Consider the following 16,839-nt stretch of genomic DNA (forward strand, 5'->3'; position numbering starts at 1 on the left):
CCTCAGCAGTTGAGTCCCATAGTGCTCAGAGCCAAAGATTGAATAATCAACGAAAGGATAACGTTCTACGAGTCAAGGCGTGGAATGTCAGAAGCTTGAACGTGGTAGGGAAACTAGAAAATCTGAAAAGGGAAATGCAAAGGCTCAATCTAGATATAGTAGGGGTCAGTGAAGTGAAGTGGAAGGAAGACAAGGATTTCTGGTCAGATGAGTATCGGGTAATATCAACAGCAGCAGAAAATGGTATAACAGGTGTAGGATTCGTTATGAATAGGAAGGTAGGGCAGAGGGTGTGTTACTGTGAACAGTTCAGTGACCGGGTTGTTCTAATCAGAATCGACAGCAGACCAACACCGACAACGATAGTTCAGGTATACACGCCGACGTCGCAAGCTGAAGATGAACAGATAGAGAAAGTGTATGAGGATATTGAAAGGGTAATGCAGTATGTAAAGGGGGACGAAAATCTAATAGTCATGGGCGACTGGAATGCAGTTGTAGGGGAAGGAGTAGAAGAAAAGGTTACAGGAGTATATGGGCTTGGGACAAGGAATGAAAGAGGAGAAAGACTAATTGAGTTCTGTAACAAGTTTCAGCTAGTAATAGCGAATACCCTGTTCAAGAATCACAAGAGGAGGAGGTATACTTGGAAAAGGCCGGGAGATACGGGAAGATTTCAATTAGATTACATCATGGTCAGACAGAGATTCCGAAATCAGATACTGGATTGTAAGGCGTACCCAGGAGCAGATATAGACTCAGATCACAATATAGTAGTGATGTAGAGTAGGCTGAAGTTCAAGACATTAGTCAGGAAGAATCAATACGCATAGAAGTGGGATACAGAAGTACTAAGGAATGACGAGATACGTTTGAAGTTCTCTAACGCTATAGATACAGCAATAAGGAATAGCGCAGTAGGCAGTACAGTTGAAGAGGAATGGACATCTCTAAAAAGGGCCATCACAGAAGTTGGGAAGGAAAACATAGGTACAAAGAAGGTAGCTGCGAAGAAACCATATGTAACAGAAGAAATACTTCATGTGATTGATGAAAGGAGGAAGTACAAACATGTTCCGGGAAAATCAGGAATACAGAAATACAAGTCGCTGGGGAATGAAATAAATAGGAAGTGCAGGGAAGCTAAGACGAAATGGCTGCAGGAAAAATGTGAAGACATCGAAAAAGATATGATTGTCGGAAGGACAGACTCAGCATACAGGAAAGTCAAAACAACCTTTGATGACATTAAAAGCAACGGTGGTAACATTAAGAGTGCAATGGGAATTCCACTGTTAAATGCAGAGGAGAGAGCAGATAGGTGGAAAGAATACATTGAAAGCCTCTATGAGGGTGAAGATTTGTCTGATGTGATAGAAGAAGAAACAGGAGTCGATTTAGAAGAGATAGGGGATCCAGTATTAGAATCGGAATTTAAAAGAGCTTTGGAGGACTTACGGTCAAATAAGGCAGAAGGGATAGATAACATTCCATCAGAATTTCTAAAATCATTGGGGGAAGTGGCAACAAAACGACTATTCACGTTGGTGTGTAGAATATATGAGTCTGGCGATATACCATCTGACTTTCGGAAAAGCATCATCCACACAATTCCGAAGACGGCAAGAGCTGACAAGTGCGAGAATTATCGCACAATCAGCTTAACAGCTCATGCATCGAAGCTGCTTACAAGAATAATATACAGAAGAATGGAAAAGAAAATTGAGAATGCGCTAGGTGACGATCAGTTTGGCTTTAGGAAACGTAAAGGGACGAGAGAGGCAATTCAGACGTTACGGCTAATAATGGAAGCAAGGCTAAAGAAAAATCAAGACACTTTCATAGGATTTGTCGACCTGGAAAAAGCGTTCGACAATATAAAATGGTGCAAGCTGTTCGAGATTCTGAAAAAAGTAGGGTTAAGCTATAGGGAGAGATGGGTCATATACAATATGTACAACAACCAAGAGGGAATAATAAGAGTGGACGATCAAGAACGAAGTGCTCGTATTAAGAAGGATGTAAGACAAGGCTGTAGCCTTCCGCCCCTACTCTTCAATCTGTACATCGAGGAAGCAATGATGGAAATAAAAGAAAGGTTCAGGAGTGGAATTAAAATACAAGGTGAAAGTATATCAGTGATACGATTCGCTGATGACATTGCTATCCTGAGTGAAAGTGAAGAAGAATTAAATGATCTGCTGAACGAAATGAACAGTCTAATGAGTACAAAGTATGGTTTGAGAGTAAATCGGAGAAAGACGAAGGTAATGAGAAGTAGTAGAAATGAGAACAGCGAGAAACTTAACATCAGGATTGATGGTCACGAAGTCAATGAAGTTAAGGAATTCTGCTACCTAGGCAGTAAAATAACCAATGACGGACGGAGCAAGGAGGACATCAAAAGCAGACTCGCTATGGCAAAAAAGGCATTTCTGGCCAAGAGAAGTCTACTAATATCAAATACCGGCCTTAATTTGAGGAAGAAATTTCTGAGGATGTACGTCTGGAGTACAGCACTGTATGGTAGTGAAACATGGACTGTGGGAAAACCGGAACAGAAGAGAATCGAAGCATTTGAGATGTAGTGCTATAGACGAATGTTGAAAATTAGGTGGACTGATAAGGTAAGGAATGAAGAGGTTCTACGCAGAATCGGAGAGGAAAGGAATATGTGGAAAACAATGATAAGGAGGAGGGACAGGATGATAGGACATCTGCTAAGACATGAGGGAATGACTTCCATGGTACTAGAGGGAGCTGTAGAGGGGAAAAACTGTAGAGGAAGACAGAGATTGGAATACGTCAAGCAAATAATTGAGGACGTAGGTTGCAAGTGCTACTCTGAGATGAAGAGGTTAGCACAGGGAAAGAATTCGTGGCGAGCCGCATCAAACCAGTCAGTAGACTGATGACCAAAAAAAAAAGGGATACGTTGTTCATGGGGCCTTTACTCCGAAGACTGATTTGATGCAGTTCTCAACTACAATCTATCCTGTACAGACCTCTTCATTTCCGAATAACTACTGCGACCTGCATCTATTTGAACCTGCTTACTATGGTCTTCCCTTGATCTTCCTCGACAATTTTTGCTCCCGACGCTTATTTCCAATACCAAACTGGCAGTACCTTGATTCCTCAGAATGAGTCCTATTCACCGATCTATTCTTTTAATCAAGTTATGCCATAAACTTCTTTTTCCCGTAATACGATTCAGTACGCCATCATTAGTTATGAGACTTAACCTTCAGCACTCTCTCATAAAACTACATTTCAGAAACCTCTATTCTCTCCTTGTCTGAAATGCTTATCGTCCACGTTCCGGTTCCGCGCGAGGCTACACTCCAGACAAATACGTTAAGAAAGAAGTTCCTAACACTTAAAATCACATCCGATGTTAACAAATTCCCATTTTTTTCAGAAATGCTTTGGTTCCTATAGCCAGTCTACATTTTACACACTCTCTACTTCGGCCCTTGTCAGTTATTTTGCTGCCAACATAGCAAAACTCACCTGCTACTTTTAGTGTCTCATTTCCGAATCTATTTCCTTCAGTATCTTCTAATTTAACTCTACTATATTCATACGCAAATAAATATGCACATCTTCTACTTATTTTGCGTGAACGACGTCATTTCATATAACGATCACAGACGTTATCGTATGCGTTTGTGTCTCTGCTCTTTTGGCAACACTGCACGGGTGTTGAGAAATAAGAAAATACGCTGATTAAGCACTTCATGTCCACATGACGCGAGGATGATGCAGCGCCATTACAACCGGCTGAATTCAGCTTAAAGTCATCGCTTCTCAAAGGCATCACGTTCGGTAGCAAACAGCCACTACAGTTTCTCACGAAGCTCGTACATTGTTACAGATTTTAATTCTGGCCACAACGTTGTTAGTAGATCGCGAACACGAGACACCAAGCGTCTGTGCCATTGAAGCAACGACGAAAATTAGAGTTTTTGTATTTCAGTACTGCTACGTAAACCGTATTTACGAGCATATATCGAGCGAAACGCAGCCTGTGCTACTAAGAAACACGCTGCCCAATGCCGAAAGGATCGACTGAGAGAGTAAGTGGTCAACAAATTAATCTCGTATTCGGAAGAACTGAGATTTCATATTATCATTATCCCCATAGTGGTTAGACTTATCGTTCAGGCGAAAGCAGCATTGTTTCTGTCATTATAATCACAAACGATTGCCACGCGCATTTATCTGAGCTAGGAATCAGTCTCTAAAACCTCGGACGTGATGTTCAGTGTCGATCTGTTATCGGAAATCGTGGCACATAGCACTCCAGAAGCAGAACGAGACATCGTGGAAGTTAAATTGCTTAATACGTTTTTCGGAGGACAGATGTTCATATTTTGAAGTGATGATTAAGATTTGTGTTTTCTGCGTCAATAGTAGCAACAGCACTCCATCATCTCAGCTGTTAGTTTGTATCTAATAACGTTATCACAGAAACACACATAAACACCCTGTCTACCTACCAACACACGAAATTCCCGCCCCCTCCCCTCCACCCCCCCAAACACAAATCAGTTGTTCCTTTTTCTCTTTAGACATTTGACTGAATAGGACCTTACATTCGTCCTATTTGTGAATTGACAATAACAAGTCAATATGACCGTGTTACATTTCAAACGAATTATATTAAATTTCTTAAGATCCAATAGCGGAATCAAACGTCTTTGAGCGAGATACGCAGATTGGGCAAAACGTCTTGTGCACGAGAAACCTGGCAGCTGACATATAATTTAGTGTCCGCAGCTCGTGGTCTTGCGGTAGCGTTCTCGCTTCCTGCGCACGGGGTCCCGGGTTCGATTCCCGACGGGGTCAGAGATTTTCTCTACCTCGTGATGACTGGGTGTTGTGTGTTCATCATCATCATTTCATCATCATTGACGTGCAAGTCGCCGAAGTGGCGAAGAACTTGCGATACGGCGGCCGAACTTCCCCGCAAGGGGCCTCCCGGCCAACAATGCCATACGATCATTTCAATTCAGGTTTTTGTTTGAATAAACAAAGCCACAGCCACTTAGTTATGCTAGTCACTGTAGCAGTCATCTGTCGTGTCTCTGGATTTCAATTCAGGTTTTTGTTTGAATAAACAAAGCCACAGCCACTTAGTTATGCTAGTCACTGTAGCAGTCATCTGTCGTGTCTCTGGAAAAGGACATGTCTACTTGAACTTCACCTTTCGATCTCAAGTATTCTTCTTCCACAGTTATGAGAAATCCGAATAGATGCTCAGTAGTTAAATAGACTTTTATTTAATTTCATATACCCATCTTTTGGCTTTGGAACAAACAGGTTAGGACTCTGCAGCAGTTACTGCAGACGTAATCCAGCAGGTGTGAAATGTGGCCGGCCGGGGTGGCCGAGCGGTTCTAGGCGCTACAGTCTGGAACCGCGTGACCACTACGGTCGCAGATTCGAATACTGCCTCGGGCATGGATGTGTGTGATGTCCTTAGGTTAGTTAGGTTTAAGTAGTTCTAAGTTCTAGGGGACTGATGACCTCAGCAGTTAAGTCCCATAGTGCTCAGAGCCATTTGAACCATTGGTCAAATGTGATGGCTCGCTCCTATACCTCGAATCCCCAGTGTACCGATATTCCAGCCAACGTTGTTGCGAAAACTGCAAGAAGACCACTCTCAAAAGGAAAACGTATCGCTATTTTCGAAATTCTACTTTGTTGTCCCCATACACTTCGATGCACGAGGCAATGCAAATTTCAGAAAAACCTATCTGCTGACTGTAACACAGCTCGGCTATCAATGCTGGGTGTCAAAAAGTACGAACATTTTATCGATTATTGACTAATGCTGGAAAACTCAATAGGCGGAAGAAGCTATCAAGTTACAAATAAACAGAGAAACAAGCAACCACACAGTTGTTTATCAGTCAATGATTTTCATTCAGATCGGCCGCTTAACTTCTTTTACACATCTTGGGGTGCAATCCGCAAAACAAAGTCTCAGGTGCTAAGAACAAATTCCCTCAAAAGTAATAAACGCCATAAAGAGGGGCACATAAACATATTTTTTGATAAAGTAAATGTCAGGCTACGGTCCGAATAGCAAGATTCTGGAACACAAAACGGACAGCATACAAAACACTTCTATATCCCCGGCATGAATACTGCACATGTTTGTGGGACTTATACCAGGACAGGCTAACGGGGGTATCGAGAATTAGAACATGTACTGAGAAGGCCAGCACGAATCGTCGCAGGTGTGTCTGATCTATGAGAGAGAGTGTCAGAGATGCTGGAAGACCTTAACTGGCGGACGTCTCATAGATTCAGACTATACTATCCTACTTATATGGTTTTAAGAACCAGTTTTAACGGAGGAATCTAGGAATGTACTAGAACTCCCTCGTTAAACTAATGAGCCAAGACATTACGACCACCTGCTTAACAGCTTCTTTGTCCGTATTTGGAACGAAATACATCGCTGGTTCTGTGTATCGGGTGTCCGACAATTTGCTGATAGGTTTGCGGTGGTATGTGGCGTTAGATGTCTACGGGCATGTCATGTAATTCGCGTACTGATTTGCGTACGAGATGATGGCGGCCGATAGCGACCCAGATCGGTTCCATAGGATTTAGATCAGGCGAATTTAGTGGCAAAGCCATCAACATGGGGTCACTAAAATGCTCCTCAAACCGTTGTAGTACGGTTCTGGATCAGAGACACGGACCGTTGTTATACTGCTGAAAGATGACATTATCGTCGGGGAAGACATCGAGCCTGAAGGGATACAGGTTGTTTGTAGCTGACAGCGTGTCTTCTATTGCTACCGCAGGCCCCATGCAAGCACAGGAGAATGTCCCCCATAGCGTAATACCGCTCCCATCAGCCTGAGTCCTGGGCGCGCTACATGTTTCGAGCCGCCGTTCACCTCGATGACGACGTTTGTTGAGACAAACATGGACGTAGTGTAGCATAGTGTAGCAGAACAGACAGGTCTCCGAACCCCACATTCTGTGAGGAGTCGTGAACGTCCGACCATTTAGCGCCTAGTGGTAGTTTCACTGTCCTACCTCCCTCCGTAGGTACGACAGTAGCGCGTGAACATTTGACCAGCTTCGCCGTTTTCCGTTTTCGAGATACTCGTTGTCAGGCTCTGCGTAATAATAATCTGCCCTTAGTCAAAGTCGCTGATCTCAATGGATTTCCCCATTTTCAGCTCATATCTTCGTTAGGATGATCTCCTGCCCGTGTCTGCTCCGCTTATGTACCGCGTCACATGCCTGTAGCGAGACCAGGCAGCATCAAATGTCGCGGTAGGCAGTGGTCATAATGTTTCACCTTATGGGTGTATAGTTCACGTCGAGATCAGGATGGCAAGATTATACTAATTACAGCGTGCATAGAGGCGTTTAAACAGTCGTAATTGCCGCGTTCCATACGTGAATGGAACAGAAAGAAAGCTTCATGTTTGGTACAATATAAAGTACCCTCAGCCACACGCTTCACAGTGGTTTACCGAATACATACATACTGATGTATGAAGAAGGGCATGTGAAGGGCAATGCAAAATGAAGATAGCAATTACAACCGGAAATATCAGTTCCATGGATAGCGATACATCGATAAGAAGCTAAAAAAAAATTGTTACATACTTTACAGGTGTTTTATGTGACCCCTCTCGGTCACACGGATAACATCTAAGACGGTGATTCCCAACGTTATCACCCTTCCTCTCTACCCCCGTATCCATCTCCAGCGCTTCCCCAACCATCAACAATTTTAGCAACTAACTAATTTTCGAATAAAATTTTCCTTGAACTCTTTTATTTTTACAATGTTAAAAGATGAACGATGCTTAGTTTTTGTGGTTGTTTTATTGAATGTCGAACTACTGACTCACTTAGACAATTGGCACTGCTTTTGTCTAGTAACCTTTCTTGTATTTGTGTCGTTCTCAGTCAGTGCATATCATGAATCATGCTCCAGTTGCATTCAGTTCCTTGTTTCTGTTTTCATTGCTGTGATATTCAAAAATTTACTTTCACATCTATTAATCTTCAATGCCACATGTCTTTCTTCAAACGGTTCAAATGGCTCTGAGCACTATGGGACTTAACATCTATGGTCATCAGTCCCCTAGAACTTAGAACTACTTAAACCTAACTAACCTAAGGACATCACACAACACCCAGTCATCACGAGGCAGAGAAAATCCCTGACCCCGCCGGGAATCGAACCCGGGAACCCGGGCGTGGGAAGGGAGAACGCTACCGCACGACCACGAGCTGCGGACTGTCTTTCATCCCCAGGTGTTGAGTTCGGGTAGGTAGAGAGAGAGAGAGAGAGAGAGAGAGAGAGAGAGAGAGAGGCCGGCCGCGGTGGCCGAGCGGTTCTAGGCGCTTCAGTCCGGAACCACGCACGCGACTGCTACGGTCGCAGGTTCGAATCCTGCATCAGGCATCTAGGGGCCTGATGACCACAGATGTTAAGTCCCATAGTGCTCAGAGCCATTTGAACCATTTTGTGTTTTGTGTTTGTGTGTGTGTATTAAAATTGATGATGAAGCAATTTCTGGTGTATCGCTTGTGCTACCTACAACACCTTCACATTTAAGAATGCTACCTGTCCAGAGTGGGGGTAGACACTTTCAAAACACGCTTCCCCTATACCACACCCTTTCCTAGAGCCACTCGCATCCTCCACCCCAATTTGAAATCAACCAAGCTAAAATGAGTTTATTGTTTGTAAATCACTTTTTTGTTGAACCTCTCACTTGTGAACTGGCGGATATTCTAAGAATTCGGGCTGCCAATGCTTTGTGTATCACTTTTCCAATAATAATAGTAATAATAATAATACTGTGTACGGCACTACACTTACTATTGTCATTCTGGCAATTAGTTGATTTATCTGTTTTGAGGTGAGCAATGAAGCAATTATTTCTCATCTACTGGAGGAGGTATCTACAACTTGTAGAAGACATTTTCGTTATGTATTTAGTATTTGTTACATATGTGCGTCACTTTTATCGTCGTCGATAAGAGGTACAAGGCACAGAATAAGTGTGTGGTCCGTGGTCTGATTGACGAACCTTAATATCCACCGCACAGAGTTTGGCATTAATGTTATTAATTGAGAAAAACGTAATTACTCATAACTTTTTTAACGAATATTAGAGTCTTACAAATTCTGATAATAGTAATGATCTTTTAAAAATAATTTAGTTTCATGGCTGAAACACAATCAAAGCCTTTTGGTTTTTACCCAGCAGAAAATTCCATTTTATCCCTCAGCGGGTATTACACCCAGGCTGACAACTACTGATCTGAGACGATAATCTATTTCACGCCATAATTCCTGAAGCGTATGTGGAGTTACCGACGCGAGCATATTAGAAATACACGTTTTGCGTTCTGGAACTCTTTTCTCCAAAGTAGGCTCATACACAAGGACTTGCACAGAGCGTCCTAAAAAGGAATCTATGGGTGTCACGTACGAAAATCTAGGTTGCCAAGCGCAGAACACTGCATTGTCACGTTCAGTACGACCGAGCCAACGATTTGGAAGATATTGATTTCAAAATATGCGTGCCGATTCTCTGCGTTTGCTCAACAATCGATTTTTTAAAATTTCTTTTGTTCAAATGTGTGTGAAATCTTATTGTACTTAACTTCTAAGATCATCAGTCCCTAAGCTTACACACTATTTAACCTAAATTATCCTAAGGCCAAACACACACACCCATGCCCGAGGGAGGACTCGAACCTCCGCCGGGACAAAATTTCTTTTACTTCCTCTGTATATTAGCGATGTGTCTCTGAGTATGATACAGTTATAGGTGCTTTTAATCACTATGTTCATTACGAATTGCCCTGTACTAAGGATGACAAAACAGATTGTACTTAATTTGTTTGTTAGTATAGTCGTCTTCCGCACCAGCTGTTATAATCAATTTTATTATTGGTTTTCCCGTGTTACGGTTACTGTAGTGAACGAGTACTTTTTACCAGACTCGTTCCACTTATTTATAAGGCAAATTCTACGTGATGAGTGCGAAACACGTGGAAGCCACACTACAGTACTGTTTCTGTTCTGAAATTTACGAAGATGAGGTGACTGCGAAAAAGCACAGACGCAACGTTAGAAAAAGCAGGTTAATAAAAGTCAGAAAACAGCGAAACCCCCGTTAACAATGTAGGAAAAACACAGGACATCAGAAAATGTAAAAAAGAGGGTAAAAACATCAATGGTCGCAGAAGATGCTTTATAAATGAAAGCGAAACGCGTCTGGTGAAAAATACACTGTCGTTGCAGTTAGCTTAAGGGGGGTAGGACGTCAAACGGGCCGTCTTGGAGCAGGAGAGACACCACAGGACATTTTAATTTCCACTGTCTGTACTTTTACGAATAAATTCATAAAACTTTGTCAGCATGACCAGGAGGGATTAAGGATTCACAATCATAGCAGTGGAAGTTCAAAAACATAACAAAATAATTTTTTTTTACGTGTGAAAGTTCATCATCTTTTCACTTCTATTAGCTGCGTTTGTGGCTATAGGCACACGTTTCTTCATAAGTAAGAGAGATTCTTCGATGAATTTTGTACAGCATACAAACCATACTTACAGGTGTATGAAACTCTAGAAATTATTTAATTTATGAAAAAATGAATGTGCTGTTACATTTTTAACTTCATGTTTAGAAAAAACTCAAATTTTATAGTTAATTATCTCAATTTTTACCACAGTTTTTAAAAGATTTGGAAAATTCTAGAGTTTCATACAGCTGTACGTATGGTTTGTATGCTGTGCTCTGCCTCACTTATGAAGAAAGGTGTACCTATAGCAACAAATGCAGCCAATGGTAAGTGAAAAAAAGGTGAAGTACAAATGTAAAAAAATAAATTATTTTCTTATATTTTTGAACTTCCACCACTGTAAGTGTAAATCCTGAACCCTTTCTAGTCATTCTGACAAAGTTTTATGAATTTATTTTTAAAAGTATAGACAGTGGAAATTAAGAATTACTGTGGCGTCACTCCTGCTCCAAGTCGTCCCGTTTGACGTCCTACCCTCCTTAAGACGGAAAAACCAATAACGGTTTCCGCATTTTTGTGCCATAAACGAGATTTCCTCGTAATGCCATAGCCAAACACCTTTGTTACCAGTTAATGCGAAATCGGGACAAGAAACCTGGTATCTCCATATTGACACCTAAGTGTACCGAGATATAATTCGGAAACATTTTTCTGTCATTAAAATGGCCGAATACATGGCAGTTGCAGAAGATTTACGGAAAGTATAACTACGCCGATGATGGCAAAAGTTTGTCGAAACAGATTTAGATGACAAGGGAACCTCCCCATCGCACCCCCCTCAGATTTAGTTATAAGTGGGCACAGTGAATAGGCCTTGAAAAACTGAACACAGATCAATCGAGAAAACAGGAAGAAGCAATATGGAACTATGAAAAAAATAAGCAAAATACACAAACTGAGTAGTCCATGCAGAACATAGGCAACATCAAGGAGGGTGTAAGCTCAGGAGCGCCGTGGTCCCGTGGTTAGCGTGAGCAGGTGCGGAACGAGAGGTCCTTGGTTCAAGTCTTCCCTCCAGTGAAGAGTTTAATTTTTTATGTAATCAACTTCGCTCTCCAAAATTCCAGGACATGTTCAGATTTGCTTGGACATATGCAGGATTTGACGGTCTACACAAGGAAAAATTTGAAAACGTTAAAAACATATGTTTTGACAGAGCACGGGGAAAACTGTGCGACTGTGAAACTGTTGCATTCATTTGTTGCAGTTTATGTGACAAACTCTTATGTTTTCATCACTTTTTTGGGAGTGATTATGACATCCACAAGAAAACCTAAACGAGCAAGGTAGAGGAATCTTTTTACCCATTCGCCAAACGTACAAGTTAGGTGGGTCGACAACATATTCCTGTCATGTGACGCACATGCCGTGACCAGTGTCGTATGGAATATATCAGACGTGTTTTCCTGTGGAGGAATCGGTTGACCTATGACCTTGCGATCAAATGTTTTCGGTTCCCATTGGAGAGGCACGTCCTTTCGTCTACTAATCGCATGGTTATGCGGTGCGGTCGCAAAACACAGACACTAAACTCATTACAGTGAACAGAGACGTCAATGAACGAACGGGGAAATCATAACTTTGCGAAAAAAAACTTTTCACCCGAGGGAAGACTTGAACCAAGGACCTGTCGTTCCGCAGCTGCTTACGCTAACCACGGGACCACGGCGCTCCTGAGCTCAGATTATCCTTGATGTTGCCAATCGCATGGACTACTCAGTTTGTATATTTTTCTTATTTTTTTCATAGTTCCACACGACTTCTTCCTGTTTTCTCGATTGATCTGTGTTCATTTTTTCAAGACCTATCCACTGTGCGAGGAGGGTGCGATGGGGAGGTTCCCTTGTGAGAAGAGAGAAGTGGGACCAAAAGCTCTTATATTGTTGCACCAGACAGGGAACAGTGTAAGAAGAAGAAAGCGTCGAATGTCTGTTTAATAACACATTGCGGAGAAGAAACTCACCCGTCGACGGTCATGGCTGCCCGTGTGGTGTGTGAGTGGGTCCGCGCAACGCTGTCCGGTATTCCCGTGTGTGGCCCGCTGCGTGTGTCTTGCCGCCGCCTTCGTCCAGCTGCCGGCAGCGTTCGGGTAGCACTGTGCGGCGACTGCCTCTGCCCGCCGCCTCAAAGCGACGCCGGTGAGAACCGACAGCGGCGCCGGGGGGAGGGGGAAGGGGCGGCAGGGGCGGAGGGGGAGCGGAGAAACTGGACGCGGTCGAGGAATCCGCGCTGCCCACCTGCAGCGTGCAGACAATGGCCGCGGGCGTGCAATTAAGAGCTCCTCCTAATGGAAGGATCCGCGCGTTACGCAAGGGAACGCACCGTCTCGTCCACTGGGCCCTTAGAAGGTTCGCAACGTCCTTCTGGAATCGTCGCCAAAGTCTCAGATTGACGTCACGTTTCTTCACAGGACGGAAATGGCTTTTTCCGTCAGCACTAGAGAGCTGCCTTCTGGAGAATATAAGCATGGGGGTGGGGCGGTGGGGAGGGGGCGGGGTGAGGGGGGGGGGGTACCCTCATATTGGCATCACACTGGAGGGGCGGGCGATTGAGGAGACGAACCATAATTACTCACAAAATTAAACTACATCTACATGGATACTCTGCAAATCACATTTAATTGCCTAGCAGAGGGTTGTGAGCGTGGGGTTGATCTGCTATTCTGTTATTCTGCGCAACGGATTAATCTGAGATGTACCCTTTACACTGTAGCTCCTGCAAGATGCAGTTTCCACCCCCACACTACTACAGAAGTCAGACAGACGCTCCTATCGTTCTAAAGATAAATGCCTGAAAAACTTTCAGCAATAAATATCTTCTGGAGTCGTCCGCTGTAAGGAAATGACAAAAAATCACAAAATTTCTTACGTAACTAGTGGGATACTGGGGTACTGGAGTAGTGATAGTTAGTAAGAAAAACATGAAACTAACGAAAATTATTATTTATTTTGCAAAAATTATGAGAAATCACAATGGCACTTTTAGTTATGAATTGAACAAGTTATATCCTGGTTCTTGTCGGAATGTGTAGTTACCTCTCAAGGATAGGATTCGCTAATGAAATTTCTATACAAAGTGTAAGATTGTTATTGACTTGGCAGAATGGCTGAGAGGCGCACCTACTCAACTTGAATAATTATCCTTTAGAATATTGCTAGGTACGGTCGAGGCTGTCGCGTGTGAAATGCAGTGAAGTGTACTGTTGTGGAGGAAATATGGGGCTCGCAATAGCTGTAGCGCACAATACCGTAAGCTGCGATGACTGCTGTCTGCGTCGCTCGCTGCTGACAAATAAGGTAACTCTCGTTCTATCAGGATTGACCTTCGCCAATCAAACTCTCCGTACGCCTTGATGAAGTCAAGGACTCCTATTCGCCCCTAGTCTAACTATTGGCGTAGTACACCAATCAGATAACCAGTCCACCGCGATGTCACTCAAAAATTCGCTCGCAGGCGTTTAACTATAACTCTGTCCATTCACACCGCACAATAAGTGTGTCGGCCAACACAGTGAACAACGCTTAATCGCAAGGACTCAATATAGAGTCACACTTCGATTCGCTCTCGACACGGGTGTTCTCCCAGTGAGCTACTGAGGAGAGACTTGTTCCTCGCTCCAAGAGCGACAATGGAATGGCCCCTCTCCACGCCAAACGTGAAGGGGTATAACTTTCGGTCTCTTCCATTACTCATTCAGCCCAAGACGTCTGAAATATCGTCTGCCAATCAGCATTGCTCTTCTAAAACGGGAAAATGACGTTTCGTTTAAGGTGACCAATCTGGAAATCTGTAGTATCGGCGTTTGGCGTTTGCTGTCTCCCTATGATTGGTTGGTTGGTTTGGGGAAGGAGACCAGACAGCGTGGTCATCGGTCTCATCTTTAGGGAAGGATGGGGAAGGAAGTCGGCCGTGCCCTTTCAGAGGAACCATCCCGGCATTTGCCTGGAGTGATTTAGGGAAATCACGGAAAACCTAAATCAGGATGGCCGGACGCGGGATTGAACCGTCGTCCTTCCGAATGCGAGTCCAGTGTCTAACCACTGCGCCACCTCGCTCGGTGTCTCCCTATGAAAATCTCTGAAACTGCGTGCTATGTGTAAAGAATGTATAGGCTGGTCACTCCCACACAATGTAGCGGAATTTGCTTTTAAGCCGAACACGGGGTCGTTCCCCCTTTCACTTGGGCACACGCTGTCTGAGCCACGGGCGGCCGAGGTTGACTCGTCCTCTGAAGGGACTGGCCTCCCGGTGTGTGGTCTGCCTCTCTGGAACTAAAAGCTCCTGTGACCGTCGTGTCTGGAATGTATGTGTGTACGCCAGTATGTCAACCCTGGTGCACACTAGTTATTTGCATATCGTTTACATGAATTCATACAACATTGACTTTATCTTATCGAGTTCGGGTTCGAATGAAGCGTCTTGATGTGCGGAATATGATTGTGAGGGCGAAATATGTAAGCAATGAAGGTCAGGAGACCACGACGTCTTACAGGGTTCATCGAACCACCTTCACAAGTCTCTATTATTCCAATCTCGTATAGCATGCGGAAAGAATGAACACATATATCTTTCCGTACGAGCTCTGATTTCCCTTATTTTATCGTGGTGATCGTTTCTCCCTATGTAGGTCGGTGTCAACAAAATATTTTCGCATTCGGAGGAGAAAGTTGGTGACTGGAATTTCGGTAGAAGATTGCGTCGCAACGAAAAACGCCTTTCTCTTAATGATTTCCAGCCCAAATTCTGCTTCGTTTTTGTGACACTCTCTCCGATATTTCGCAATAATACAAAACGTCCTGCCTTTCTTTGAACTTTTTCGATGTACTCCGTCAGTCCTATCTGGTAAGGATCCCACACCGCACAGCAGTATTCTAAAAGAGCACGGACAAGTTTAGCATAGCCAGTCTCCTTAGTAGATCTGATACATTTCCCAAGTGTCCTGCCAATAAAACGCAGCCTCTGCTTAGCCTTGCCCACAACATTTTCTGTGTGTTATTTCCAATTTTAGTTGTTCGTAATTGTAATACCTAGGTATTTAGTTGAAATTACGGCTTTTAGATTAGACTGATTTATCGTGTAACCATTCAGATTACTTTTCTAAATCGTTTTGCAGTTTGTTTTGATCTTCTGATGACTTTATTAGTCGATAGTGTCATCTGCAAACAACCGAAGACGGCTGCTCACATTGTCTCCAAAATCGTTTATATAGATAAGTAACAGCAAACGGCCTATAACATTACCTTGGGGAACGCCAGAAATCACTTCTGTTTTACTCGATGACTTTCCGTCAATTACTACGAACTGTGACTTCTCTGACAGGAAATCGCAAATCCAGTCACATAACTGAGACGATATTCCAGAAGCATGCAATTTCACTACGAGCCGCTTGTGTGGTACAGTGTAAAAAGCCTTCCAGAAATCTAGGAATACGGAATAGATCTGAAATCCCTTGTCAATAGCACTCAGCACTTCATGTGAATAAAGAGCTAATTGTGTTTCACAGGAACGATGTTTTTTAAACCCATGTTGACTGTGTGTCCGTAGATCGTTTCCTTCGAGGTAATTCATAATGTTCGAACACAATATACGTTCTAAAATCCTGCTGCATATCGACATTAACGATATGGGGCTCTAATTTAGTGAATTACTTCTACTACCTTTCTTGAATATTGTTGAGCTCTTACAACAAAGAAATGCATCTCCTGTTTTCAAACTGAGACACTATAATCCTGCGGTGAAAACAGATTGCCTGTACGCTAGCGAACACCTCTCGATGACCTACAATTAGAGAAGTTGTAAATCCTGAAGAGAAGAATGTGGAGAGGATCTCAGAGAGCGTGAGGAAAGGGAAGCTAATATTTCTAGAACTCGTATCACAATGGACAAAACCAGACAACCTATGCAAATACTTTATAATCTCTGAAACGAAAGGACTGGCTACCAAGGCTTGAATTGAAACAGTTCAAGAACACCTTGAGAGGTCCAGTGCTCCTCAAGTCCTCCTGGTAGAACGCTAGAGTCTGGAGAGGTTTCAAGTAGAAAGAAGAATTATAAAGACCAGAACGACATGGACTGTCAGCGGCTGTATGAATGAGTATTCGAAACAGAGGAAGCACTGGAAAAAGAAGACAAAATCAAGATGGAGGGTGATCCTGAGTGGTTAATTTATAAGTAGGCTGTGTAGGTTTTTATGTTTTGGTAACGCCACGTAGCGCTCTGTATGAAAATCACTGATTGTGCTGTGGCTCGT

General features: G+C 43.1%; 1 protein-coding gene across 1 annotated transcript in view; it reads right to left on the bottom strand.

Moving 5' to 3' along the window:
* LOC126203550 (fatty acyl-CoA reductase 1) overlaps window positions 1–12,700 on the bottom strand; it is a 233,206-nt gene extending 220,506 nt beyond the window's left edge. The window contains exon 1 of the mRNA XM_049937871.1: window positions 12,553–12,700. Within this exon, the coding sequence (XP_049793828.1) occupies window positions 12,553–12,566 (14 nt within the window). The 5' untranslated portion in view covers window positions 12,567–12,700. The remainder of the gene's footprint in view (window positions 1–12,552) is intronic.
* Window positions 12,701–16,839: the final 4,139 nt, after the last annotated feature.

This window comes from Schistocerca nitens, chromosome 9 (genome assembly GCF_023898315.1).
Source record: "Schistocerca nitens isolate TAMUIC-IGC-003100 chromosome 9, iqSchNite1.1, whole genome shotgun sequence".
Taxonomy (NCBI): domain Eukaryota; kingdom Metazoa; phylum Arthropoda; class Insecta; order Orthoptera; family Acrididae; genus Schistocerca; species Schistocerca nitens.